The sequence below is a fragment of the Mustelus asterias genome, chromosome 10 (genome assembly GCF_964213995.1).
Source record: "Mustelus asterias chromosome 10, sMusAst1.hap1.1, whole genome shotgun sequence".
Classification (NCBI taxonomy): Eukaryota; Metazoa; Chordata; class Chondrichthyes; order Carcharhiniformes; family Triakidae; genus Mustelus; species Mustelus asterias.
The window spans coordinates 119,321,628-119,348,145 of NC_135810.1; the positions used below are offsets into that span (position 1 = coordinate 119,321,628).

At 46.8% G+C, this 26,518-nt stretch overlaps 1 protein-coding gene across 4 annotated transcripts in view; it reads left to right on the forward strand.

Moving 5' to 3' along the window:
• The window catches only part of pak1 (p21 protein (Cdc42/Rac)-activated kinase 1), a 240,097-nt gene extending 217,757 nt beyond the window's left edge, over positions 1-22,340 (forward strand). For all 4 annotated transcript variants that reach the window (XM_078222572.1, XM_078222573.1, XM_078222574.1 and 1 more), the window contains 4 exons: positions 2,128-2,227; positions 15,224-15,420; positions 17,130-17,267; positions 20,882-22,340. In XM_078222572.1, coding sequence (XP_078078698.1) covers positions 2,128-2,227; positions 15,224-15,420; positions 17,130-17,267; positions 20,882-20,968 — 522 coding nt within the window. In that variant the 3' untranslated portion in view covers positions 20,969-22,340. The remainder of the gene's footprint in view (positions 1-2,127; positions 2,228-15,223; positions 15,421-17,129; positions 17,268-20,881) is intronic.
• Positions 22,341-26,518: the final 4,178 nt, after the last annotated feature.

Here is a 26,518-nt window from a genome sequence, read left to right on the forward strand (position 1 = left end):
TCACTGTCTCTGTGTTAGCATGGATTATCCAGAATGCTGCTTTAAAGGCGTGAAATTATTGATGTAGTCTTGTCAGGTTTTGATGGTCTTAACTTAGATGTAACACTTTTGGGAAAGAGGAAGACATTTCTGCTGCTTTCCCTTCCCCCCCCGCCAACCGACTCCCAACCGCCCCCCCCCCCCCCCCCCCCCCCCCAACCGACTTCCACCCCCCCCAACTGACTCCCGCCCCCCCCAACCGATTCCCAACCCCCCCAACCGACTCACACCCCCCCAACCAATTCCCTCCCCTCTTTCTCCACTCCGCTGCCATCTAAGTTTGTTTGTTTATTAATCACAAGTACATTAACACTGCAATTAAGTTACTGTGAAAATCCCTGGTCGCCAGACTCCGGCACCTGTTCAGGTACGCTAAGAGGCAATTTAGCACGGCCAATGCACCTAAACAGTCCCTTTCGGACTGTGGGGAGGAAACCGGAGCACCCGGAGGAAACCCACGCAGACGCCAGGAGAATGTGCAAATTCCGCACAGACAATGATCCAAGTCGGGAATTGAACCCGGGTCCTTGGCGCTGTGAGGCAGCAGTGCCAACCATTGTGCCACCGTGCCGCCCCTTTTTCTTACCTAAAAGCTGAGTTACTCTGAAATGTGTTTTGTTTATCTACAATTGGAGGAGTGGATGGAACCAGTCACTCAGGCGCTAATTGGATTAGAAAGCAGATTTCACCACATCCATAATAACTTTGTGTTGCAGAAGTCAGCAATGCCACCTGCCTTCTTTCCCTTTTTGGCTAAGGGGCAGATGGAGACCACCCGTGATAGTTTGGAGAACTCTGCATACAGAGTTTTTGTGTGTTCAGAATTTACCCTGGAACCTTCTCCTTGATATCATGAGGGTGAATCCGCATTGTCTGACAGTGTGATGAGCTGTGTGGTGGTGCAACAGGCCAAGGGCTTGGCATGCCTGCATCAGGAGTAGAAATGGGAGCTCCAGGCTTTGGGTCGCACAGGGTAACATCTTTAAATGATTGGATTTTGATTTGATTTGATTTATTATTGTCACATGTATTAACATACAGTGAAAAGTATTGTTTCTTGCGTGCTATGCAGACAAAGCATACCGTTCATAGAGAAGGAAAGGAGAGAGTGCAGAATGTAGTGTTACAGTCATAGCTAGGGTGTAGAGAAAGATCAGTTTTAGTGCGACATAGGTCCATTCAAAAGTCTGATGGCAGCAGGGAAGAAGCTATTCTTGAGTCGGTTGGTACGTGACCTCAGACTTTTGTATCCTTTTCCCGATGGAAGAAGGTGGAAAAAAGTATGCTTGGGGTGCGTAGGGTCCTTGATTATGCTGGCTGCTTTTCCGAGGCAACGGGAAGTGTAGACAATGTCAATGGATGGAGGCTGGTTTGTGTGATGGGTTGGGCTTCATTCACGACCCTTTAGTTTTGGGAAATTGGCAGTGAGACCAACTCTGCCAACTCTATTATAGAAAGGATATTACTAAACTAGAAAGAGTGCAGAAACGATTTACTAGGATACGACCTGGTCTTGATAGTTTGAGTTATAAGGAGAGGCTGGATAGATTGGGACTTTTTTCTCTGGATCGTCGGAGGCTTAGGGGTGATCTTACAGAGGTGTATAAAATAATGAGGGGCATAGATCAGTTAGATAGTCAACATCTTTTCCCAAAGGTAGGAGAGTCTAAAACTAGGTTTACGGTGAGAGGGGAGAGATACAAAGGGGCCCGGAGGGGCAATTTTTTCACACACAGGGTGGTGAGTGTCTGGAATGAGCTGCCAGAGGTAGTAGTAGAAGCGGGTGCAATTTTGTCTTTTAAAAAGCATTTAGACAGTTACAAGGGTAAGATTGGTATCGAGAGATATGGGCCAAACGCGGGCAATTGGGACTAGCTTAGTGGTTTTAAAATAGGGCAGCATGGACAAGTTGGGCCAGTTTCCATGCTGTAAACCTCTTTGACTGTATGACAATGTTTAACTGGCTTACCCACCCACTCCCTGATGCACAGATGCCCCTCTCCTACCCAATGGTGTGGGTCTTGTTGGGATTTTTGCTGGGCCTGTCCTTTTTAAAGTGATTTCTTTCTTTTTGTTTTTTTTTTCTAGTGTTTACAAGCGCTGGAGTTTCTACATTCGAACCAGGTCATTCACAGGGATATAAAGAGTGACAATATTCTACTGGGAATGGATGGCTCCGTCAAGCTGAGTATGTTTCTAAACTCTCAAAGCTAAAGCCAGGCCACTTAACTGCAGTAACAGAAACAGAAAATGCTGGAAGATTTCAGCAGGTATGACAGCATCTGTGGAGAGAGAATAGAGCCAACACTTCAATTCAGGAAGGGTCATCCAGACTCCAAACCTTGGCTCTATTCTCTCTCCACAGATGCTGCCATATCTGCTGAAATTTTCCAGCATTTTCTGTTTTTGTTCGATTCCAGTACCTGCAGTAATTTGCTTTTTTTTTTACTTAACTGCCTGGAATTTAAAGTAAAGTTTATTTATTAGTCACAAATCGATTTACATTTACTGTGAAAATCTCCCAGTCGCCACACTCCGGTGCCTGTTCGGGTACACTGAGGGAGAATTTAGCATGGCCAATGCATCTAACCAGCACGTCTTTCAGACTGTGGGAGGAAACCGGAGCACCCGGAGGAAACCCACGGGGAGAATGTGCGAACTCTGCACAGATAGTGACCCGAGTCGGGAATCGAACCCAGGTCCCTGGCGCTGTGAGGCAGCAGTGTTAACCACTGTGCCACCGTGCCAGATTTTGGCTCCATTGTAACATTTTAAATGTCTCACTGTGAACAGAGGCCTGGAGATCAGTTTGTGTTTAGAAGGCAGAATTTATCCAATGTTTGGGCCTGTTAAAATTGTTTTTAACACAGAGTCGATGCTGAGTGCCTGTTTCACCTCTGGCTGGAGAGTCTACAATTACGGAGTCACCGTCTCAGGATAAGGAGTCAGTCATTTTAGAACTGAGATGGGGAGGTGTGAGGGGCACGATTTTTACAGAGTGGTAGGTATCTGGAACGCACTGCCAGGGGTGGTGGTGGAGGCAGATACGATAGGGGCGTTTAAGGGGCTTTTAGATAAGCACGTGAATATGCAAGAAATAGAGGGATATGGAGCAAGGGAAGGCAGAAGGGATTAGTTTAATTTGGTGTCATGTTCAGCACAGCATCGGGGGCCGAAGGGCCTGTTCCTGTGCTGCACTGTTCTGTGTTCTAAATCTTTGGAATTCCCTACCCTGAAAAGGCTCCGGGTACTCAGCTATACATTCCAGGCTGAGATTGATAGATTTTTGGGCATCAAGGGATATGGGCATAGGACAGGAAATGGAGTTGATGTAGACAATCAGTCATGGTTTCATTAAACTTCTGAGCAGGCTCGAGGGGTCACTGGGCCAGTTTTTGCTCCTATTTCACATGCTCTTGTCGAAACATATAAAATAGGAGCTGGAGTAGGCCATTCAGGCCTGCCCCGCCATTCAATATGACCATGGCTGATCATATAGTGTATTACACAAAGGCTACAGTGTGTTAATCTAGGGAGGAGGGATAATATTTTCATCAACAGTGTGACATAAGAAATTTGGCATTTACCTTTACTCTCTTGGTGGAGTATCTTGTCTCCACCCAAGGTCGCACTTTGCAGAGAATCCCTGCCTCCCACTGTTGATGCCTTACTGAAAGACTATGGTACAGACGTTAGATCCTACTGACTCTCAGTACGGTGGCACAGTGGTTAGCACTGCTGCCTCATAGCGCCAGGGACCCGGGTTTGATTCCCGGCTTGGGTCACTGATGTGTGGAGCCCCCCCGTGTCTGCGTGGGTTTCCTCCGGGTTCTCCGGTTTCCTCCCACAGACCAATGATGTGCAGGTTAGGTGGATTGGCCATGCTAAATTGCCCCTTAGTGTCCCAAGATGTGTAGGTTAGATGGATTAGCCATGGAAAGTGTGTGGGGTTACGGGGATAGGGCGGGAGTTAGGGCTTGGGTAAAATGCTCTGTCACGGAGTGAGTGCAGCCTTGATGGGCCGAATGGCCTCTTTACTGTAGAGATTCTATGATTCTGCGATACCAGAAACGCACACCTGAATTAAGAATACCTTCGAAGTTACAAGAATCAGTAAACACACTTGTTTATGAAGACTTTGAGGTCCCCATTCAGTAAGCGTTTGTGGCCGATTTCTAGCATGTGCAGTAAGCTTGCAGATGTCTGTGTTGCTCGATGAATCCGTTCTGCAGCAATGATCCAGTGCTGTACAAGGCAGCCAGACACGAAAGCCTGTTTGGTGTCAGATGAATTTAGGACCAATACCAGTAAGAGCTCAGAAGCCTACAGTGAACAGACTTGTTTTCACATACTCTGGTATCTGCATCTGTGACACCAGGTGGCGCCTTTACCATTCCTGGTTTAAAATGTCTGCAGCACGAACACACTGGCCCAGATCTCCTTTCTGGTCGTTGGTGGAGCCGGTCTGTCCGCCACTGACTGCGATTTAAACTGCCCACCTCCCATTTTACACTGGCAGCTTTGCACCTTCCAGTCTCGGCTCTAGCAAGGTTTCTGAGGCCGTGGAGAATCGGGAGGCCAGGTGTAGTTTCAGCAAAGCGCTGCCCCCCCCCCCCCCCCCCCGCCCCCCTCACCTTCCTCTTGCCATCATGTACTGACAGCAGACCCCTTACGGTCTGTCCTCAGTTAATTGATGAACACTTGAAATGCCCCTGACACCCGAACGCTGCACAATCTTCCACCCAACAATCCTCTCACTCTCCTTGCTCCGACAGTATTCAACCCCCGCCCCCCCACACCACGCTTCTCCCCTCCCCTCAGACAATGTTCATGCACCTCCCCAACCCCAATTTCCTTCCCCCCCCCACCTTTCCCTTTGACAGAGCTCAATCCGCTAACCACCCTCTCCACTTCTCCACTCTGAACAATGAACAATGCTCATGGCCCCCCCCCCCCCCCCCCTCGTCCCGCTGCCTCCCCCCACAGGCACTGGGGAAGAGGACAGTCAGGGGAGTGGGGCGAATGTTCTGGGGAGAGCAGGGGGGTAGAGGAGTGGGGCGGCACGGTGGCACAGTGGGTTAGCACTGCTGCCTCACAGTGCTAGGGACATGGGTTCGATTCCTGACTTGGGTCAACTGTGCAGAGCCTGCACATTCTCCCCCGTGTCTGTGTGGGTTCCCTCCGGGTGCTCCGGTTTCCTCCCACTGTCCCAAAGATGTGTGGGTCAGGTGACACCCTTAGTGTCAGGGGGACTAGCTAGGGTAAATGCGTGGGGTAACGGGGATAGGGCCTGATTGTGGTCGGTGCAGGCTCGATGGACCGAATGGCTTCCTTCTGCACTGTAGGGATCCTATGATTCTGTGAGTGTTGTTGGAAAGACGGGTGAGCATCGGGATTTTCTCCGCTCCCCAGTATCGGAAGATTTAGGCCAGCTCCAGCCTTGGATTGTGTCCCATTTACGCTTAGTGAATGATGGAATTACGTAACCAATCCCTGGAGTGGTTGAAAGGATCCACTCTACACATCAATCACAGTGGTTAGGCACTTCTGGACATTTGTGAGGGGTGCTATGTAAATGCAAGTTCCTTTTTGGAATGGCTGCCCTGTCCACCCCTCCCCACCTGATATTCATGTGCGTTTTCTGGCAGCAGATTGCAGGTGACAGGAGGAAACAGCGGATTCCGCCATCCCAGAAATACTGGGGGAAAATATCGTACTCAATTACTACCCCAGCCAGATCCTAACCTGGGAAGTGAGCATTGCATTTAAAAGCCTGGAAGGCTGAAGGTTATTCTAAGGCAGCCTTTACTAATCGGGGTTTTCTAGTTCCAGTTGGGAAATGTTTGTGGATATCCAGTGTGGATTTATTGACAGAATATTCCTGACAGGTGATTGGGTAACTGTACAGGAATCCAGTGTATTTACATTCACCCAGTGGGTTTTAAAGCCCCACGCCAGCCTCTTCCTATCCTTCACCTAACCACATCGGTGTCCCCTCCCATTGCACTGAACACATGCTGATGCCAAATAAAATGTAAATAAATTCAAAAGCTATAATTCTCATTATGGTTACCTCATCGGGTAAACAAAGCACAGTAATCATAGAATCCCTACAGCGCAGGAGGAGGCCATTTGGCCCATCGAGTCTGCACCCACAACAATCCCACCCAGGCCCTATCCCCATAACGCCACGTATTTAGCTGAGCTAATCTCCCTGACACTAAGGGGCAATTTAGCATGGCCAATCCACCTAACCTACACATCTTTGGAGTGTGGGAGGAAACCAGAGCACCCGGACGAAACCCACACGGACACGAGGAGAACGTGCAAACTCCACACGGGCAGTCACCCGAAGTCAGAATTGAACCCGGGTCCCTGGTGCTGTGAGGCAGCAGTGCTAACCACTGTGCCACCCGTGATGTAGAATATTAACATAGTAGCTTATATAAATTGAATCCACTGATGTGCTAGGAGGTATTGGCCCATTTTAAAATAATTAATATATTTAAAAATACAAGGGTGAATATTGACAGAAGTGTTCCAGCCAATAATTTAGAGGCAGAATGAGTCTTCTAGCAGGGTCCATTTTGCAGCAAACAGGGTTTATATAAAAAGCACACTACAGCAGTCTACAGAGTCTACTTAAGCAGCTTATTCAAAACTACAGCAAATGCAGCCAGTGACAGACACATTGCTGAGTGTGTCCCAACATAATACAGTGAGTGGAGGATAGTTACAAACTGCAAACCTTGTACATCAAATCAATGCCAGTCACGGTAGCACGGCACGGTAGGGCGGCACGGTAGCACAGTGGTTAGCACTGCTGCTTCACTGCTCCAGGGTCCCGGGTTCGATTCCCGGCTCGGGTCACTGTCTGTGTGGAGTTTACACATTCTTCTCGTGTCTGCGTGGGTTTCCTCCGGGTGCTCCGGTTTCCTCCCACAGTCCAAAGATGTGTGGGTTAGGTTGATTGGCCAGGTTAAAAATTGCCCCTTAGAGTCCTGGGATGCGTAGGTTAGAGGGATTAGCGGGTAAAATATATGGGGTGGGATTGTGGTCGGTGCAGACTCGATGGGCCGAATGGCCTCCTTCTGCACTGTAGGGTTTCTATGATTTCTATGACTTACTGCAGTGTGATTGAGAGGAGAATTAACCAATCATCTCCAGATCAACACAAATTACTTTGGGATTCTGGAACCTGAAACAAAAACAGAAAAATGCTGGAAAATCTCAGCAGGTCTGACAGCATCTGTGGAGCGAGAAGAGAGCCAGCATTTTGAATCTAGATGACTCTACGTCAGACCCTCAGTCTGGCTGGATATTGCAGTATTACTAGTATTCCACTTTAAAAAAAGATGTGCAGTAGAAATGTAACAAATGATTTATTGAGTGTCTAAGACAGGCCATAAATTTGCACCTATTTTGGGAAGAAGTCTCTGGTTTTATTTACTTCCTTATTTTTTTTATAGCATGCATGTAAATCATTGGCCACAAGCATAGTATTTCACATCATAGCTCAGAATCAGAGGGAGCAAACCAGACAGATGAGAAACATGGCCCATACTTCCAGCTAACTCATCACTGTTTTAATACGGATACATTTTCTGAGGAGCAGTTTATTTCAGTCAGATAAGATAGATGCGCCACCAAAGGTTGGCCATACACCACCTCAACAAGATGGAAAATCGGTGGGATGGGCTGAGGCGAATCGATTTGCATTTACGTAGTATTTACAGGACAGGAACAGGTCTTTAAACTCAACTAGTTTATGCCAGATTTTATTCCCCACACCCACTCACCTTTTCTGACCTATCAATATATTTCCTCTTCTCCCTCGTGTTACAAACCTATGAACAAGGAGCAGAAGTGGGCCATTCAGCCTGTCGGGCCTGCTTCACCATTTAATAAGATCATGGCTGACCTGATTGTGACCTCAAAACTGCAACCTGCCTATCCCCGATAACCTAGCACCCCCCTGCTTACCAAGAATATCCACCCCTTTTTTTAAATCTGTAAAATAATGAGGGGCACAGATCAGGTAGATAGTCAACATCTTTGCCCAAAGGTAGGGGAGTCTAAAACTAGAGGGCATAGGTTTAAGGGGAGAGATACAAAAGGCTCCAGAGGGGCAATTTTTTTTTACAGAGGGTGGTGAGTGTCTGGAATGAGCTGCCAGAGGCAGTAGTAGAGGCGGGTACAATAGTTATTTGGAGAGTAATGAATTGATAGGTGATAGTCAGCATGGTTTTGTGGCAGGTAGGTCGTGCCTTACTAACCTTATTGAGTTTTTTGAGAAAGTGACCAAGGAGGTGGATGGGGGCAAGGCAGTGGACGTGGTATATATGGATTTTAGTAAGGCGTTTGATAAGGTTCACCATGGTAGGCTTCTGCAGAAAATGCAGATGTATGGGATTGGGGGTGATCTAGGAAATTGGATCAGGAATTGGCTAGCGGATAGGAAACAGAGGGTGGTGGTTGATAGTAAATATTCATCATGGAGTGCGGTTACAAGTGGTGTACCTCAGGGATCTGTTTTGGGGCCACTGCTGTTTGTAATATTTATTAATGATCTGGATGAGGGTATAGTTGGGTGGATTAGCAAATTTGCTGATGACACCAAAGTCGGTGGTGTGGTTGACAGTGAGGAAGGGTGTCGTAGTTTGCAGGAAGACTTAGACAGGTTGCAAAGTTGGGCCGAGAGGTGGCGGATGGAGTTTAATGCGGAGAAGTGTGAGGTAATTCACTTTGGTAGGAATAACAGATGTGTTGAGTATAGGGCTAACGGGAGGACTTTGAATAGTGTGGAGGAGCAGAGGGATCTAGGTGTATGTGTGCATAGATCCCTGAAAGTTGGGAATCAAGTAGATAAGGTTGTTAAGAAGGCATATGGTGTCTTGGCGTTTATTGGTAGGGGGATTGAATTTAGGAGTCGTAGCGTTATGTTGCAACTGTACACAACTCTGGTGCGGCCGCACTTGGAGTACTGTGTGCAGTTCTGGTCCCCACATTACAGGAAGGATGTGGAGGCTTTGGAGAGGGTGCAGAGGAGGTTTACCAGGATGTTGCCTGGTATGGAGGGGAGATCCTATGAGGAGAGGCTGAGGGATTTGGGATTGTTTTCGCTGGAAAGGCGGCGGCTAAGAGGGGATCTTATTGAAACATATAAGATGATTAGAGGTTTAGATAGGGTGGATAGTGATAGCCTTTTTCCTCTGATGGAGAAATCCAGCACGAGGGGGCATGGCTTTAAATTGAGGGGGGGTAGTTATAGAACCGATGTCAGGGGTAGGTTCTTTACCCAGAGGGTGGTGAGGGATTGGAATGCCCTGCCAGCATCAGTAGTAAATGCGCCTAGTTTGGGGGCGTTTAAGAGATCCGTAGATAGGTTCATGGACGAAAAGAAATTGGTTTAGGTTGGAGGGTCACAGTTTTTTTTTTTAACTGGTCGGTGCAACATCGTGGGCCGAAGGGCCTGTTCTGCGCTGTAATGTTCTATGTTCTATGTTCTAATTTTGTCTTTTAAAAAGCATTTAGACAGTTACATGGGTACAGAGGGACATGGGCCAATTGTGGGCAAATGAACATACCATCACAAGGAGTAGTTGACCAGATACATTTAAGCACCAGTTAGGTACACACTCCAGCAGTCTTCACTATAGAGGATACAAGTAACACTCTAGAAGCAGCTATGAAACAGGAAATGAAAGGGAGGGAGGAACTCGGGAGAATTACAATCTCCAGGGAAATGGTACTGAGCAAATGGTTGGAGCTGTGGGTTGACAAATCCCTGGGTCTTGATGGACTTCATCCTTGGGCCTTCGAAGTGTAGAGTGAGATAGTTGATGCATCGGTTTTAATTTTCCAAAACTCGCTCGATTCAGGGAAGGATCCATGGGCTGCACCTTGGAGCTTTGCAATCTCTCACGATTAGGATAATATGCTCTTTCATTCTTCCTTCCAAAATAGACAGTTTCACATTTTCCAACATCATGCTCCATTTGCCAGATTTTTGCCCACTCACTCAACCTATCCATATCTTTTCATAGCCTCCTTATGTATCTTTCACAACTTACTTTCCTACCTATCTTTGTGTCATCAGCAAACTTGGCAACCCTCCCTTCATGCAAGTCATTTATAAGTGGCACACTGCTTGTTACACTAGGCATAAATGGGTCCTTGCCAACCTGAAAGGACCCATTTATGCCTACTGTCTCCTACTGAGCCAGACAATCTTCTGTCCATGCCAATGTTATCCCACATATTACATATGTTACATGGGCTTTTATTTTCTAAAATAACCTTTGATGTGGCACCTTATCAAATGCTTTTTGGAAATCTGAATACAGTACATCCACTAACTTTATCCACAGCACAGGTTACTTCCTCAAAGAACTCCTGTAAGTTGGTTAAACATGATTTTCCTTTCACAAAACCATGTTGACTCTGCCTGATTACCTTGAACTTACCTTGAACTTGCGGCACAGTGGTTAGCACTGCTGTCTCACAGCTCCAGGACCTGGGTTCGATTCCCGGCTTGGGTCACTGTCTGTGTGGAGTTTGCACGTTCTCCCCGTGTCTGCCTGGGTTTCCTCCGGGAGCTCCAGTTTCCTCTCACAGTCCAAAGATGTACGGGTTAGGTGCATTAGCCATGCTAAATTGCCCCTTAGTGTCCCAGGATGCGTAGGTTAGAGGGATTAGAAGGGTAAATATGTGGGGTCACAGGGATAGGGCCTGGGTGGGATTGTTGTTGGTGCAGACTTGATAGGTCGAATGGCCTCCTTCGGCACTGTAGGATTCTATGATTCTTATCCTGATTACCTTGAGCTTAGCCAAGTGCCTTGCTTCTAACATTGCTTCTAACATTTTTTCTAGACAGATGTTAAGCTTGTACTTTCCTGCTTTCTCTCTCCCTCCCTTTTTGAATAAAAGAGTCACATTTGCTATCTTCCAATCTGATGGATCCTTCCCTGAATCGAGGGAGTTTTGGAAAATTAAAACCAATGCATCAACTATCTCACTGGACACTTCGAAGACCCAAGGATGAAGTCCATCTGGACCTGGAGATTTGTCAACCCACAGCTCCAACCATTTGCTCAGTACCATTTCCCAGGAGATTGTAATTCTTCTGAGTTCTTCCCTCCCTTTCATTTCCTGGTTCATAGCTGCTTCTAGAGTGTTACTTGTATCCTCCATAGTAAAGACTGATGGTGCTTAAATGTCAACTACTCCTTATGTTGGTATGTTTATTTTAAGGCTGTATAGTCGATGTGATAGCAAGCTAGTGTTTTAAAAACATGTAGGTTACAAGAGGAAGGGGTGACCTCCTGCCGTTTTGAGATTGCGATGAAGAATGGGCTGGAGTAGGAGATGCTGCATTGAGTCTGGACTTTAATACTGTGACAATAGAGAGAGGAAACAGCGGGAGCAGGCCAGTCCACTCCCTCCCGCCTGTCCCCTTGTTCAGTCGGATCAGACATGATGTACACGGTAGAGCGAGACAATAGATTTAAAACTGAGATCAGAGGGTGGTGAATTTGTGGAACTCCCTGCCCCATAGCACGGTGGAGCCTGAATCATTGAATGGTTCCAAGAAGGAGATGGATATATTTCTAATTAAAAAACAGGATATGGGGAACAGGTGGGGAGGTGGATTTGAGACCAGGGAGAGATCAGCCATGATCTGATTGAATGGCGGAGCAGGCTCGAAGGGCTGGGTTTGCCTACTTCTGCTCCTAATTCCTACGTTCCACTCTTCCGCCTCTATTGATTTGCCTTTGACCCGGATCCCTCAATACCACCGGCCAATTTACAAGCGTTTATTGATTTCAGTCTTATAAAATTATGGGAAGAGAAATTGAAAAGAAGCATCACAATGAATATTCAGGGAAACATTGGCCGTTATTGCATTGTAAACTGAGAAATGGGGATTAAGGCCACACAATGAGGCAGGCTGTGTGTGCTGACATCGTCAGGGATCCCTGGGGTGCCCCGCTTTAACTCTCCCGACTGTGTGTATTCATAATAAATCTGCTTACTGCAGAGGGATGGCTCTAAAGGAAGTGAAACTGCTGTCGTAAGGATAACACAGCAGAATAGAATAGTCAGCCCGAGGGCCAAAGCTGCTGAATCTGTTGTCTGCGGACTGGCGCAAATAGAATTCAATAGAAATGGCAAATTCTTGAGGGGGAGCCAGGGATGGTCTGTAAATGCCCGGCCTTGCCATGGTTATTTTGGGATGTAGAAAATCACATCGAATCCCTACAGTGCAGAAGGAGGCCATTCAGCCCGTCAAGTCTGCACCGACCACAATCACACCTAGGCCCTATCCCCTTTACCCTAGCTAATCCCCCTGACATTAGGGTCAATTTATCATGGCCAATGCACCTAACCCGCACATCTTTGGACAGTGGGAGGAAACCGGAGCACCCGGAGGAAACCCATGCAGACACGGGGAGAATGTGAAAACTCCACACAGACAGTGACCCGAGGCTGGAATTGAACCCGGGTCTCCAGCTCTGTGAGGCACCACGGCTAACCACTGTGCCACTGTGCTGCCCTTAGTTGCCAGAGGTCGCCACATCCTGTAGTTTGGATCTTTAAAAAGAAATAGGACTAGTGAGAGGATGGGGACTCGTAAGAGTACCAGGGATGGGCAATAAATGCTGGCCAGTCAGTGACGTCCATGTCCAACAAATGAATTTTTTTAAAAAAAGAAAGGCCTCTGTCCTGCTTACTCTCAACATGCCACTCGAACTTTCTCATTAGGCTTGTGTCTTTTTTTAAAAAAAACTCTAAAGTTACAAGGGGACATAGGTTTAAAGTGCGAGGGGCAAAGTTTAAAGGAGATGTACAAGGCAAGTTTTTATTTACACAGAGGGTGGTGGGTGCCTGGAACTCGCTGCCGGGGGAGGTAGTGGAAGCAGGTACAATAGTGACTTTTAAGGGGCGTCTTGACAAATACATGAATAGGATGGGAATAGAGGGATATGGTCCCCGGAAGGGTTGGGGATTTCAGATCAGTTGGGCAGCATGGTCAGTGCAGGCTTGGCGGGCCGAAGGGCCTGTTCCTGTGCTGTAATTTTCTTTGCTCTAATGTTTATTCTTGATGGTGAACATGCTTTGCGCATATGTTCTGAAGCCTTAATTTTCTTGAAAATGGTAGACGGCAGGAAAACAAGTCTGGTCTTCAGGATTTCACACTGAGCATCTGTTCATGCTGGAGCAGATCCAGCTAGCAATGTGTCGTGTGCCAGACTCGACAAGTACAGATCCGGTGGCAGGTACAATATCGACGCTTTGTCTGGTACAGTTTGAACTGTCAGGCACCTTCCCACGTCTCTTTCTCAAAATAAAAAGATAATGGAGCTCTCCTGATTACATTCATTCTCTGAACGTTTCCGTTTGTGGGCAAGACTAAAACTAGGGAACATGAAGAGAAGACAGCCGCTAATATATCCAATAAAGAATCCCAGAGGAAGGGACCAGCGACCAACTGGAGAAACCAAGGCAAATAGTTCAGTTGCATTTAAGGTGAAGCGAGGTTTGCATATTAAAGGATTAAAGAAAACCGAAGGATATGTTGAGGGGTTGAGTGAAGCAAGGTGGGAGGAGGCTTGTGTAGAACACACATGCATCCACTACTTACACACCACCAATATTTTACACAGTAGACATGTTCCCATGCCCTATCTTTGCCTCTGCTGAATTCATATTCCAGCATCAGACCAAAGAACTGATTTTCCACAAAGCAGCAATTCCATATCAATTTCATAATATGAAGTATGACAAGTGGGCAGCACGGTGGCACAATGGGTTAGCACTGCTGCCTCACAGCGCCAGGGACCCAGATTCAATTCTGGCCTTGGATCACTTATCTACGTGGAGTTTGCACCTTCTCCCCGTGTCTGCATGGGTTTCCTCTGGGTGCTCCGATTTCCACTCTCAGTCTGAAAGATGTGCAGGTTAGGTTAATTGGCCATGCCAATTTAGGTGTGAATTATACTGTAACTGGCAGAACTCTTAGGACCATTAACACACAGAGGGATCTGGGCGTGCAGGTCCATAGTTCCCTAAAAGTGGCAACACAGATGGTCAAGGTGATTAAGAAAGCATATGACATGCTTGCCTTCATTGGCCAGGGCGTTGAGCACAAGAGTTGGGGAATCATGTTGCAGCTATATGAAACCTTGGTTAGGCAGCATTTGGAGTATCATGCACAATTCTGGTCACCACATCACCAGAAGGACGTGGAAGCTTTGGAGAGAGTGCAAAGAAGGTTCACCAGGATGTTGCCTGGTTTCGAGGGTGTTGGCTATGATGAGAGGTTGAATAAACTAGGATTGCTTTCACTGGAAAGACTAGGATTGTTTTCACTGAGGGGAGACCTGATAGAGGTCTACAAAATTATGAGAGGCATAGACAGGGTGGATAGTCAGAGGCTTTTTCCTAGGGTGGAAGTGTCAATTACAAGGGGGGCGCAGGTTCAAGGTGAGGGGGGGAAAGTTTAGAGGAGATGTACGGGGGAAGTTCTTCATGCAGAGAGTGGTGAGTGCCTGGAACGCGCTGCCAGAGGAGGTGGTGGAAGCAGGCACATTAACAACATTTAAGAGGCATCTGGATAGGTACACGAATAAGGAGGGAATGGAGCAATACAGACCAAGTAAGGGCAGAAGGTTTTATTTTTAGTTTAGTTAGGGCATCATGATTGGCACGGGCTTGGAGAGCTGAAGGGCCTGTTCCTGTGCTGTATTTTTCTTTCTTCTTTGTTCAAAGATTATTTTAAGCCATTGTTTGGTGGAGGGTGCTGACTCGGAACACATTAAAAGGGGAGCTGGACTAGCTTGTGACTGGGGCTGAGATCACATCACATCGAGAGCGAGTGTTTTTATTATTAACGCTTAGCCCTGGGCAAGTTTGGATGTTCAGATTGCCTTTCCCCTAATTGGACATGGGATTTTCTTGTGGGGCGGGTGTGGGGTGGTGCAGGGTTGGTTACCCTCTCCCTGGAAATTAAATAGGTAAGGGGGTGGTAGGAAGTGTCTGGTCAAGATGCTTCCGCCATTGAGAACGCAGCAGACTGGTTGGCTGAGCTGGCTTTTGCCTGCCCACCATTTTGTGTGTGTTATGCCGGCGGTTTTGGTAATGAATAATGTGACACCAATCTTTCGCCCTCATTTTCTTTCAGCTGACTTCGGTTTCTGCGCTCAGATTACCCCGGAACAGAGTAAACGAAGCACAATGGTGGGGACACCATACTGGATGGCCCCTGAAGTGGTCACACGCAAAGCATATGGTCCCAAGGTAGACATTTGGTCACTAGGAATCATGGCGATTGAAATGATTGAGGGAGAACCTCCGTACCTAAACGAGAACCCTCTACGGGTAAGAGTCTCTTTCCTTGATTTGATTGATTAAAAACATATATTGAATTTGGAAATGTTACCGTATAATAGCTGGGACACCTAACTGGACCAGCATCTTCAGGGCATATCTGAGGCTGCAGCATCGCGAGATCCCCATACATTCATTACCCTCTTTCTTGTTGCGTTTAATGGACTAGCCCTTGCCTAGAGATGAAGCTTTGGTTTGATCTGATTTATTATTGTCACATGTATGTTAGTATACAGTGAAAAGTATTGTTTCTTGCACGCTATACAAAGCATACCGTTCATAGAGAAGGAAAGGAGAGATTGCAGAACGCAGTGTTACAGTCATAACTAGGATGTAGCGAAAGATCAACTTAGTGCAAGGTAGGTGCATTCCAAAGTCTGACGGCAGCAGGGAAGAAGCTGTTCTTGAGTCGGTTGGTACGTGACCTCAGACTTTTGTATCTTTTTCCCGAGGGAAGAAGGTGGAAGAGAGAATGTCCGGGGTGGGTGGGGTCCTTGATTATGCTGGCTGCTTTGCCAAGGCAGCGGGAAGTGTAGACAGAGTCAATGGATGGGAGGCTGGTTTCAAACATCAAACTTTGACTGAAATTTATCATGATGTCTCTGATAAGAGAAGGGCTGCAGATTTTAGATTGTTTTTATTGTGGTAATTTAGGCAAGGCAAGCTTATACACTCATGTATTTTGCAACATTTCTTGGGACAAGCCTTAGATGTCAAAGGAGCAAATAGCCTGCTCCCAGCCTCTGCTATTACTGCTGTGCTACTGGCTGCTGGATATAGTCATAGAATGACTCCAGTTGCTTTCCCTCCCACCTTTTAAATCAGACACACCCCCCTTCACACCTCCCCCAGCGTGTTCCTGCTCCTGGGTCCAGCAGGTATTGATGTCCTGGCCTCCCAGGAGTCTGTATTTGGGCAGCACCAACCCTCCGGCTGGATTTGGAGTGTAGTCATCAGAGCCCGACTTACGACCCTGCCATTTTAGGAAGGGTGTTCTTGCTGCCTGAAGCTTTCTAAATAGATAGCTAAGTCCCCTGCTTCATTTTAAACACCATTTCCCAGCCCCACACCTTGGCTCCTGCTGGAGTTGGGTAAGTAAGGTTTATTTATTAGTGTCACAAGTAGGCTTACATTCACACTGCAATTAAGTTACTGCGAAAATCCCCTAGTCACCACATTCTGGCGCATGTTCGGGTAACACTGAGGGAGAATTTAGCACAGCCAATGCATCTAACCATCTCGTCTTTCGGACTGTGGGAGGAAACCGGAGCACCCGGAGGAAACCCACACAGACACGGGGAGAATGTGCAAACTCCGCACAGACAGTGGCCCAAGCCGGGAATCGAACCCAGGTCGCTGGCGCCGTGAGGCAGCGGTGCTGACCACTGTGCCGTCTGGGGTTCACACTGAGACCTGATTCGTTAAATAATTTGGCACAACATTTGGAAAGATCAGATTTTTCAGCACTTGCATTTTATCCTCGCGAGACATTAACCCGTTTGTGCAATAACTTGTCGCTGCTCACGTAGTGTAGCATCCAAACACATTCCAGGTCATGCCTCAGGTTTTACAATTACATATAAGTAGCAAAAGGAAATTTACAGCAACATTCCATGAAGGTCCAGAGGTTTCACAAACTAACTTTTGTTTTCTGATGGTATCTATTAATTGTATTTTTTTTGGTCACTTTGCTTCACTAGGCATTGTATCTGATAGCAACGAATGGCACTCCGGAGCTGCAGAATCCTGAAAGACTGTCGCCTGTATTTAGGGATTTCCTGAATCGCTGTCTGGAGATGGACGTTGAGAAGAGGGGCTCCTCCAAGGAGCTGCTTCAGGTGAGCTGGGTCATCGTGCCTGCAGTGGTGGTGTGCTGCACTTCATTCAGGGAGTCTGAGTTCTTTAAGTTTATTCAGTTTATTTATTATTGTCACAAGTAAGGCTTACATTTACACTGCAATGAAGTTACTGTGAAAATCCCCTAGTCGCCACACTCCGGCGCCTGTTCGGGTACATAGAATCTACAGTGCAGAAAGAAGCCATTTGGCCCATTGAGTCTGCACCAACCACAATCCCACCCAGGCCTTATCCCCGTAACCCCATTTATTTACCCAGTTAACCCCCTGACACTAATGGGCAATTTAACATGGCCAATGCACCGAACCAGCACATCTTTGGAGTGTGGGAGGAAACTGGAGCACCCAGAGGAAACCCATGCAGACACGGGGAGAACGTGCAGACAGTGACCCAAGCAGGGAATTGAACTCGGGTCCCTGGCGCTGTGAGGCAGCAGTGCTAAGCACTCCACCATGCCGCCTAATGACAACATCCACTTACAGATGCATGTTGCAGTCTGGAGCTGTGCCTAGTGATGGCAGAGACTCCAACTTTCTTCCTATCCCATGGCTGACCAGGAATCTCTCATCTTCCCAGCTGCCAGTGCCTTTTGTCGAGAGTGTTGCAGGTTGCTAAGCAACCTGATTGGCCGCGTTATGAACGCACTTTCCTTGGTCATCAAGTCTTGTCATGGGACTCAAACCCGGAATTTCTGACTCCCAAGTCAGGGGCATTACCCACTGTGCCACAAGATGACCACCTCGTGTCGGCAAAGGTGCCCAAAATTATGACAGGTTTTGGGACTATGGCGACTTTACCTGCCTTACCTTTACCTGGGGCGGCACGGTGGCACAGTGGTTAGCACTGCTGCCTCACAGCGCCAGGGACCTGGGTTCAATTCCCGGTTTGGGTCACTGTCTGTGTGGAGTCTGCACATTCTCCCCATGTCGGCATGCGTTTCCTCCGGGTGCTCCGGTTTCCTCCCACAGTCCAAAGATGTGCAGGTTAGGTGCATTGGCCATGCTAAATTCTCCCTCAGTGTACCCAAACAGGCGCCAGAGTGTCGCGACTAGGGGATTTTCACAGTAACTTCATTGCAGTGTTAATGTAAGCCCACTTGTAACTAATAAACTTTTTTACCTTTACCGGTTGATATTAGTGCAGTGGAACTCATTGTAGTAATACCCCTGACAGGTTCTAACAATGTTAGGTTGTCTCAATTGGTAACACCCTCTCACTTCTTGCATTAGAAGTTCCAAGCCCTACTTCAGATTTGAGTGCATAATCCAGGCTGATGTTCCAGTGCAATACTGAGGGAGTGCTGCACTGTCAAGAAGTGTCATCTTTCAAATGAGTTGTTAAGTCAAGAGGATATAAAAGGTTGCAAAAGAAGAGCTGGAAGGTTCCCTGGCCAATGTTTATCTACAAACCATAACAAGTTGCCTGGTCATTATTTTTCTTGTTGTTTGTTGCCCTTTGCTGCTGTGAGAATTGGCTGCCTCAATAACAGTTACTACTACCTTTAAAAAATAATTACATTGAGAAATCCCAGAGGTATGGATTGTTTGATTGGTGCTCTGTTGTGCAACGCATGAGGTTTTGATATCTCCGAGACCACTCATTCATCCTTTCTGGGCAGTTTAAGACGTGCAATGGCCCTCCAGGTGCTATGCGTTTATGCAAAAGCTGGAAATCTGAAATAAAAACAGAAAATGCCCAGCAGCTCAGGCATTTGTGGAGAGAGAAACAGAGTTAATGTTCCGAAACGATCACTTCATAAGTCCATAAGATATAGGAGCAGAATTAGGCCATTCGGCCCATCAAATCTGCTCCGCCATTCGATCATGGCTAATATCGAGGCATGGAAACAGGCCCTTCGGCCCAATTTGTCCATGCCACCCTTTTTATTAAACCCGGAAGCTGGTCCCACTTGCCCACATTTGGCCCATATCCCTCTATACCCATCTTACCCATGTAACTGTCTAAATGCTTTTTAAAAGACAAAATTGTACCCGCCTCTACCACTACCTCTGGCAGCTTGTTCCAGACACTCACCACCCTCTGTGTGAAAAAATTGCCCCTCTGGTCACTTTTGTATCTCTCCCCTCTCACCTGAAACCTATGCCCTCTAGTTTTAGATTCCCCTACCTTTGGGAAAAGATATTGACTATCTAGCTGATCTGTGCCCCTCATTATTTTATAGACCTCTATAAGTTCACCCCTCAGCCTCCTACGCTCCAGAGAAAAAAGTCCCAGTCTATCCAGCCTCTCCTTATAACTCAAACCATCAAGTCCCGCTAGCATCCTAGTAAATCTCTTCTGCACTCTTTCTAGTTTAATAATATCCTTTCTAGAATAGGGTGACCAGAACTGAACACACTATTCCAAGTGTGGCCTTACCAATGTTTTGTATAACTTCAACAAGATGTCCCAACTCCTGTATTCAATGTTCTGACCAATTAAACCAAGCATGCCGAATGCCTTCTTCACCACTCTGTCCACCTGTGACTCCACTTTCAAGGATCTATGAACCTGTGCCCCTAGATCTCTTTGTTCTGTATGCTCCTCATCCCCATTCTCCTGCCTTCTCCCCTATAACCCTTCAACCCATTGCTATTCAAGCAGCTCTGGTGGGCAGTGAGATCCCGTGTCTCCCAAGAATGATTACATTACGAGGACAGGTTTGCACAAACTTGGATGCTGTTTAGGAAGTTGAGTGAGGTGTTTAAAGTGGAAAAAAAAGATTTGATTGGATAGTTAGAGAGCTATTTACTGCAATGGCAAAACACGTACATACAGCCTTAAAATTAGAATTAGACATGACTTACAGCATGACTGCTGAACGTCCCACCAGCTTTACAGCTGCTTAATAACTTCTGAAGTGTAGTCACAGTTGTGATGTAGGCATTTACACACACACAGCTCCCACAAAAAGTGACAAGACAATAATAAACATTGGCCAAAGCAATAGGGAGAACTCCTATGCTATTCTTTGATTAGTGCCTTCCCATTTGCATCTACCTTACAGAACAGACAGACATCAGTTTAACATTTATTTATTAGTGTCACAAGTAGGCTTACATTAGCACTGCAATGAGGTTACTGTGAAAGCCCCTTAGTGGCCACACTCCGGCGCCTGTTCGGATACACAGAGAATTTAGCATGGCCAATGTACCTCTGTGTGTGCGGAGTCTGCATGTTCTTCCCGTGTCTGCATGGGTTTCCTCCGGGTGCTCCGGTTTTCTCCCACAGTCTGAAAGACGTGCTGGTTAGGTGCATTGGCCATGCTAAATTCTCCCTCATTGTCCCAGAACAGGTGCCGGAGTGTGGCGACCAGGGGATTTTCACAGTAACTTCATTGCAGTGTTAATGTAAGCCTACTTGTGATACTAATAAATAAACTTTAAACTTTTAAGAATGTTACCACTGAGCCATGTTCTCTTGGAGTTGAGTGAGGGTTTGGACTGGAGAGTTTGTATCTGATAAATGGACCACGGAATCCTCTTCCATTTGTATTGACCTGTATGTTATTAGTGTCTGCATCGTGCTTTAGGAAAAGAATTACATTTGCTTAATTTTTTTTCCCTTTCCTCTCTTTATTCTCTTCTACCAACAGCACCAGTTCCTGAAGCTGGCAAAGCCGCTCTCCAGTCTAACTCCACTGATCATCGCTGCAAAGGATGCAGCCAAGAACAATCGTTAACGCCATGAGGGGGGGGGGTGGAAACCAGACTCCACTCCCACCACTCACCCCCGTGCCACGCGTCCCACTCCCACAACTAAACCATTCCTGAACCTCTCCAATTCAGCCATTCCTGATCCTCATATCATGACCCATTCCTGACTTGGAGCCCCTCCAACTTCAACCCTTTCATAGCCAAATTACAGGAAAGGGGATGGGGGTGGGTGGGCAGGGAGAAACCAGAGGGTTGGGGGAGGGAGAGAGCAAGAGAGAGAGAGAGAGAGAGAGCACTACCAGGTTATATATTTTTTTGCGCATGGTACTGCGTCAGTTAACACGTTTGGGTGAAATTCCTCCCTCCTCTGGAATGGGTGTAATGGCTTCTTGAAAGTATTGGATAATAGCGCATTTATGGTTAGTACATTGTGGAGTTTCCAGTTGTAGTGTTGGATAATGGGGGAGGGATAGCTGGCTGTGGCAGGGAGGGAGGAGCCCGTGAGTTACTGTCTCCACCTGAACACAGACCTGTTGACTCTCATCCAGCAGAATAGGAGGTACGAGCTCTTGGGGGGGTTTTTTTTTTGTACGTTTCAAAGCATGATCTCTGGACTCCTGTCGACAGCAAAGTGCTTTCGATTTTCTTTCTTCCTGCGCTCCCCGCCAACGTTCTTCAATGAGTTTTGCTTCTCTCTTCCTCCCTCTTCCCTGGCAATGATCACCTCAATTCTTGAATCGATCATCTTGCTGTCCGCCTGCTGTCTTGGCCTTCGGTCCAAGGCTGTTCTAGAATCACAGAGAATGTACTGACGGGCTGTTTCTTGATTATGTACATGGAGTAGTGATTGAGACTGTAGTAATATCAGTTTTAATGCGCCCAGTGCAGCCTGATGTGTAGTTTTTTTTTTGTGTTGTGTCCCTCCTTCCCTCACCCACCAGATGACTTGTCTGTACCAATTTTCTGAACACTGCAACCCAAGAAAAGTGGTGCCATACATCTGCCTTGAGCGACTTTGATGCTGCTAAATTTTGAAAATGTCTATAGTGTACAAAACTATGGGATTTTAATTCCTTGAAGGGGGGGGAAAGAAATTTTAAAAAAGGGTGTGTTATAATAATTCTGAAACTGTCCTTCTGTCTTTGGGAAGAGTGGAGCGGGCAGAATGATTGGTAGCGTTGAGGATTGACACTTGATCATGATGGTGGCTGGAATTTATCGAAGGCAGAGACCGATGGGCTTTTGAAATTTTATTCCATTGATTCATCATGAAGGGATGTTGTTACTGAAACTCACCGTGGCCGACGGAGAAATCGCCTTGTCTATTCTGGGATTGTCGCCCTAGTCATAGTGAAAAGAAAAATGTGACGATTAATAAATGAAAAAGGCTGGAAAGTTTATAGCTTGCATCCTCTGCTCTTTCTGCCTTCACTTTCCCTTCTAAGCACGCCACGTGCCTGAACTGGGAAGAAAACTCTGAGCGACTTTTGACAATGGGCTTGGATGTTGCGGCTCTAATTTCCTGACCCTGTTTCTCCGAGAGGCTCTGACTTGAACAGCAGCAGCCCTCAAACCTCATCAGTGCCATTGCGTTCCATCAGCCAATTATAGAACATAGAAGAATACAGCACAGGAACAGACCCTTCAGCCCACCATGTTGTGCCGAACAAGACGCCAACTAATCCCTTCTGCCCACCCTTGTCCATATCCCTCTGTTCCTTGCATAGTCAGTTTAAAGTTTATTTACAAGTAAGGCTTACATTAACACTGCAATGAAGTTACTGTGAAAATCCCCTTGTCGCCACACTCCGGCGCCTGTTCGGGTACACTGAGGGAGAATTTAGCACGGCCAAGTGCACCCAACCAGCTCGTCTTTTGGACTGTGGGAGGAAACTGGAGCACCCGGAGGAAACCCATGCAGACACGGGGAGAACGTGCAGACTCTGCACAGATAGTGACCCAAGCCGGGAATTGAACCCGTGTCCCTCGTGCTGTGGGGTAGCAATGCTAAGCACTATTCATCTGCTTATCTAAAAGCCCTTTAAACACCCCTATTGTATCTGCCTGCATCACCACCGCTGGTAGCGCGTTCCAGCCACCTACCACTCTGTGTAAAAAAACAGAGGAGATGCCGGCATTGGACTGGGGTGGGCACAGTAAGAAGTCTCACAACACCAGGTTAAAGCCCAACAGATTTATTTGGCAGCACTAGCTTTTGGAGTCTCGGGCTCCTTCATCAGGTAAGTGAGGATTTCTGTTCACAAACAGGTCATATACAGACACAAACTCAATTTACGAGATAATGGTTGGAATGCGAGTCTTTACAGATAATCAAGTCTTAAAAGTACAGACAATGTAAGTGGAGAGAGGGCCAAGCACAGGTTATAGAGATGTGTATTGTCTCCAGCCAGGACAGTTAGTGAGATTTGGCAAGCCCAGGCAAGTCGTGGGGGGTTACAGATAGTGTGACATGAACCCAAGATCCCGGTTGAGGCCGTCCTCATGTGTGCGGAACTTGGCTATCAGTCTCTGCTCAGCGATTCTGCACTGTGTGTCGTGAAGGCCGCCATGGAGAACGCTCACCCGAAGATCAGAGGCTGAATGCCCGTGACCACTGAAGTGCTCCCCGACGCAGTCGCGGGCATTCAGCCTCTGATCTTCGGGTAAGCGTTCTCCAAGGCGGCCTTCACGACACACGACAATGCAGTATCGCTGAGCAGAGACTGATAACCAAGTTCCGCACACATGAGGACGGCCTCAACCGGGATCTTGGGTTCATGTCACACTATTTGTAACCCCCCCACGACTTGCCTGGGTTTGCAAAATCTCACTAACTGTCCTGGCTGGAGACAATACACACCTCTTTAACCTGTGCTTAACCCTCTCTCCACTCACATTGTCTGTACCTTTAAGACTTGATTACCTGTAAAGACTTGCATTCCAACCATTATCTTGTAATTGAGTTTGTGTCTGTATATGACCTGTTTGTGAACAGAAATCCTCATTCACCTGATGAAGGAGCCTGAGACTCCGAAAGTTAGTGCTACCAAATAAACCTGTTGGACTTTAACCTAGTGTTGTGAGATTTCTTACTGTAAAAAAACTTACCCCTCACATCTCCTTTGAACTTCCCCCTCTCACTATAAGTGTGTGCCCTTAATATTAGGCATTTCAACTCTCAGGAAAAGATTCTGACTGTCAATCCTATTTATACCTCTCATAATTTTATAGACTTCGATCAGGTCTCCCCTCATCCTCCGCCGCTCCAGTGAAATTATACTCTGCATAATTTCGATTGGCTCCCACAGGTTCAAGCCCTCACACTGGATCTGGGGCTGGTGCTCTTGGTGCGGTACGTGGGAGGGGTGCTGCCCTTTGGATGAGGTATTAGATTTAATAATCTGCATCTTGGATCTACCGCAGTTACTTTGGGCTCACAGGAAACATCGGGACAGGAACAGGGTATTTCAACCCATGAGCCTGTCCCGTATTCAGTAAGATCTGGATCTGTTCTGCAGCAGGTTTATTTGACAATTAATATGCAAGTGGAGCAACTTCATGGAAGCTCGTGGCTTATTGAGGGAGAGCTGCTGCCTTCCTTGAGTGCTGCAAGTTGTCCAGAAAGTTGTGGCAATCTGAAAGCACAGGGTATGTCTGTCACTACAAATGGCTGGGCGATATACACGTGAATAACCGTGCCACTCGACAGGCTGGTTATTTTGGTGGAAAATTTGACCATCTCATTGCTGTCTTTGTGCTTTGGCCTCAAGCCTATTCATTTACAGAACAGAGGGGTGAAATTATAATTGTTTTTTCAGTGGAGTGCAGTGGTTGCGGAAGCAGATTCAGTAATGATTTTCACAAAGGGAATTGCATAACCCCAAAAGGAGAAAAATATTATCGGGGGGCCTGTGTGAAATGGGGATGGCTCCTTCAAAGGGCTAACACCCACACAATGGGCTGAATAGCCTCCTTGTGGGTTGCATGATCCTATGAGTGTCAAGTAAAAGTGAAGTTTATTTATTAGTGTCACAAGTAGGTTTACATTAACGCTGCAATGAAGTTACTGTGAAAATCCCCGAGTCGTCACACTCCGGCGCCTGTTCAGGTACACTGAGGGAGAATTTAGCATGGCCAAACAACTTAATCCGCACATCTTTGGACTGTGGGAAGAAACCCTGGCACCCGGAGGAAGCCCACGCAGACACGGGGAGATCATGCAGACTTGGCACAGATAGTGACCCAAGCCGGTAATTGAACCCAGGCCCCTAGTGCTGTGAGACAGCAGTGCTAACCACTGTGCCACCTCTCATCCCATCAGTCTGGGTTTGATTGACACTAGGTCACAGGGGTTATAAGACTCCCCCTCAATGTATGAGGCTTTCTCTTGGTGCTCCAATAATTGACATGGATGGGATTAGAAAGGTGGGTCGAAAGTCGCCATTCGAGGCTTTGTTTCTCCAGTGTCGTAGTACTGTTGTTTTCTGAGCACCAAAAATGTTAAAACTCCTCCCTGGATTTGTATTTCAGTGTAATACGTTGGTAGGGTGAGTGTGCCAGTATCAGGGCTCAAATGTGTAGTGGCCATGAGGGAAAGTTCACAATTGGAGGTGTACAGAGGAGTTTTACAGAGGCTTGCTGCAACGGATGGGATTGGAAATCAGCTTGGACGCACCATCACATGCACCTCCAAGCCACACGCAAGCCTGCATGGAGCTATATCGACCGTTTCCTCTGCTACTGCCTGAGAGGAAGGTCCACGTTCTGATGAAAGGTCACTGAGCTGAAGAATTGATTCTGTTTCTCTTTACATAGATGCTGCCTGACGTGCTGAGTGCGCGCAGCATTTTCTCTTTCTATGTTGTAGTATAAGGTCCAAATTCTTACTCAATTCCCACTCATTAGCGACAATGGGATGCCTGGGAATGGGTATTAAGTTCATAAGATCGAGGAGCAGAATTAGGCCATTCGGCCCATTGAGTTCGCTCTACCATTCGATCGTGGCTGACATGCTCCTCACCCCCATTTTCCTGCCTTCTCCCCATAACCCTTCAACCCATTACCAATTAAAAATCTGTCTAACTCCTCAAATTTACTCACTGTCCCAGCATCCACCGCACTTTGGGATAGCGAATTCCACATTTCTCCTCAACTCTGTTTTAAATTTGCTACCCCTTATCCTAAGGCCTCTCGTCCTAGAATGCCCCAAAGTGGGAGCATCCGCTCCACATCTACTTCATCCAAACCTTTTATCATCCTGTATACCTCAGTTTGATCTCCCCTCATTCTTCTAAATTCCAGAGAGCATCGGTCTAAACTGTTCAATCTCTCTTCATACGACAAACCCCTCATCTCTGGAATCAATCTAGTGAACCTCCTCTGAACTGCCTCCAATGCCACTACATCTTTCCTCAAATAAGGTGACCAAAAAAATCCAGGGAAAATGAAAGCCAATACATCCCTAGAATGATTGATTTAAAATAGAAAAAATGGATGGGTGGTAAAATTGAAGGGGAAACCACAGAACGGCTTGATGCCCGCAATGGGAAAGTGTAACGTTAATGGGATAGGAGGCA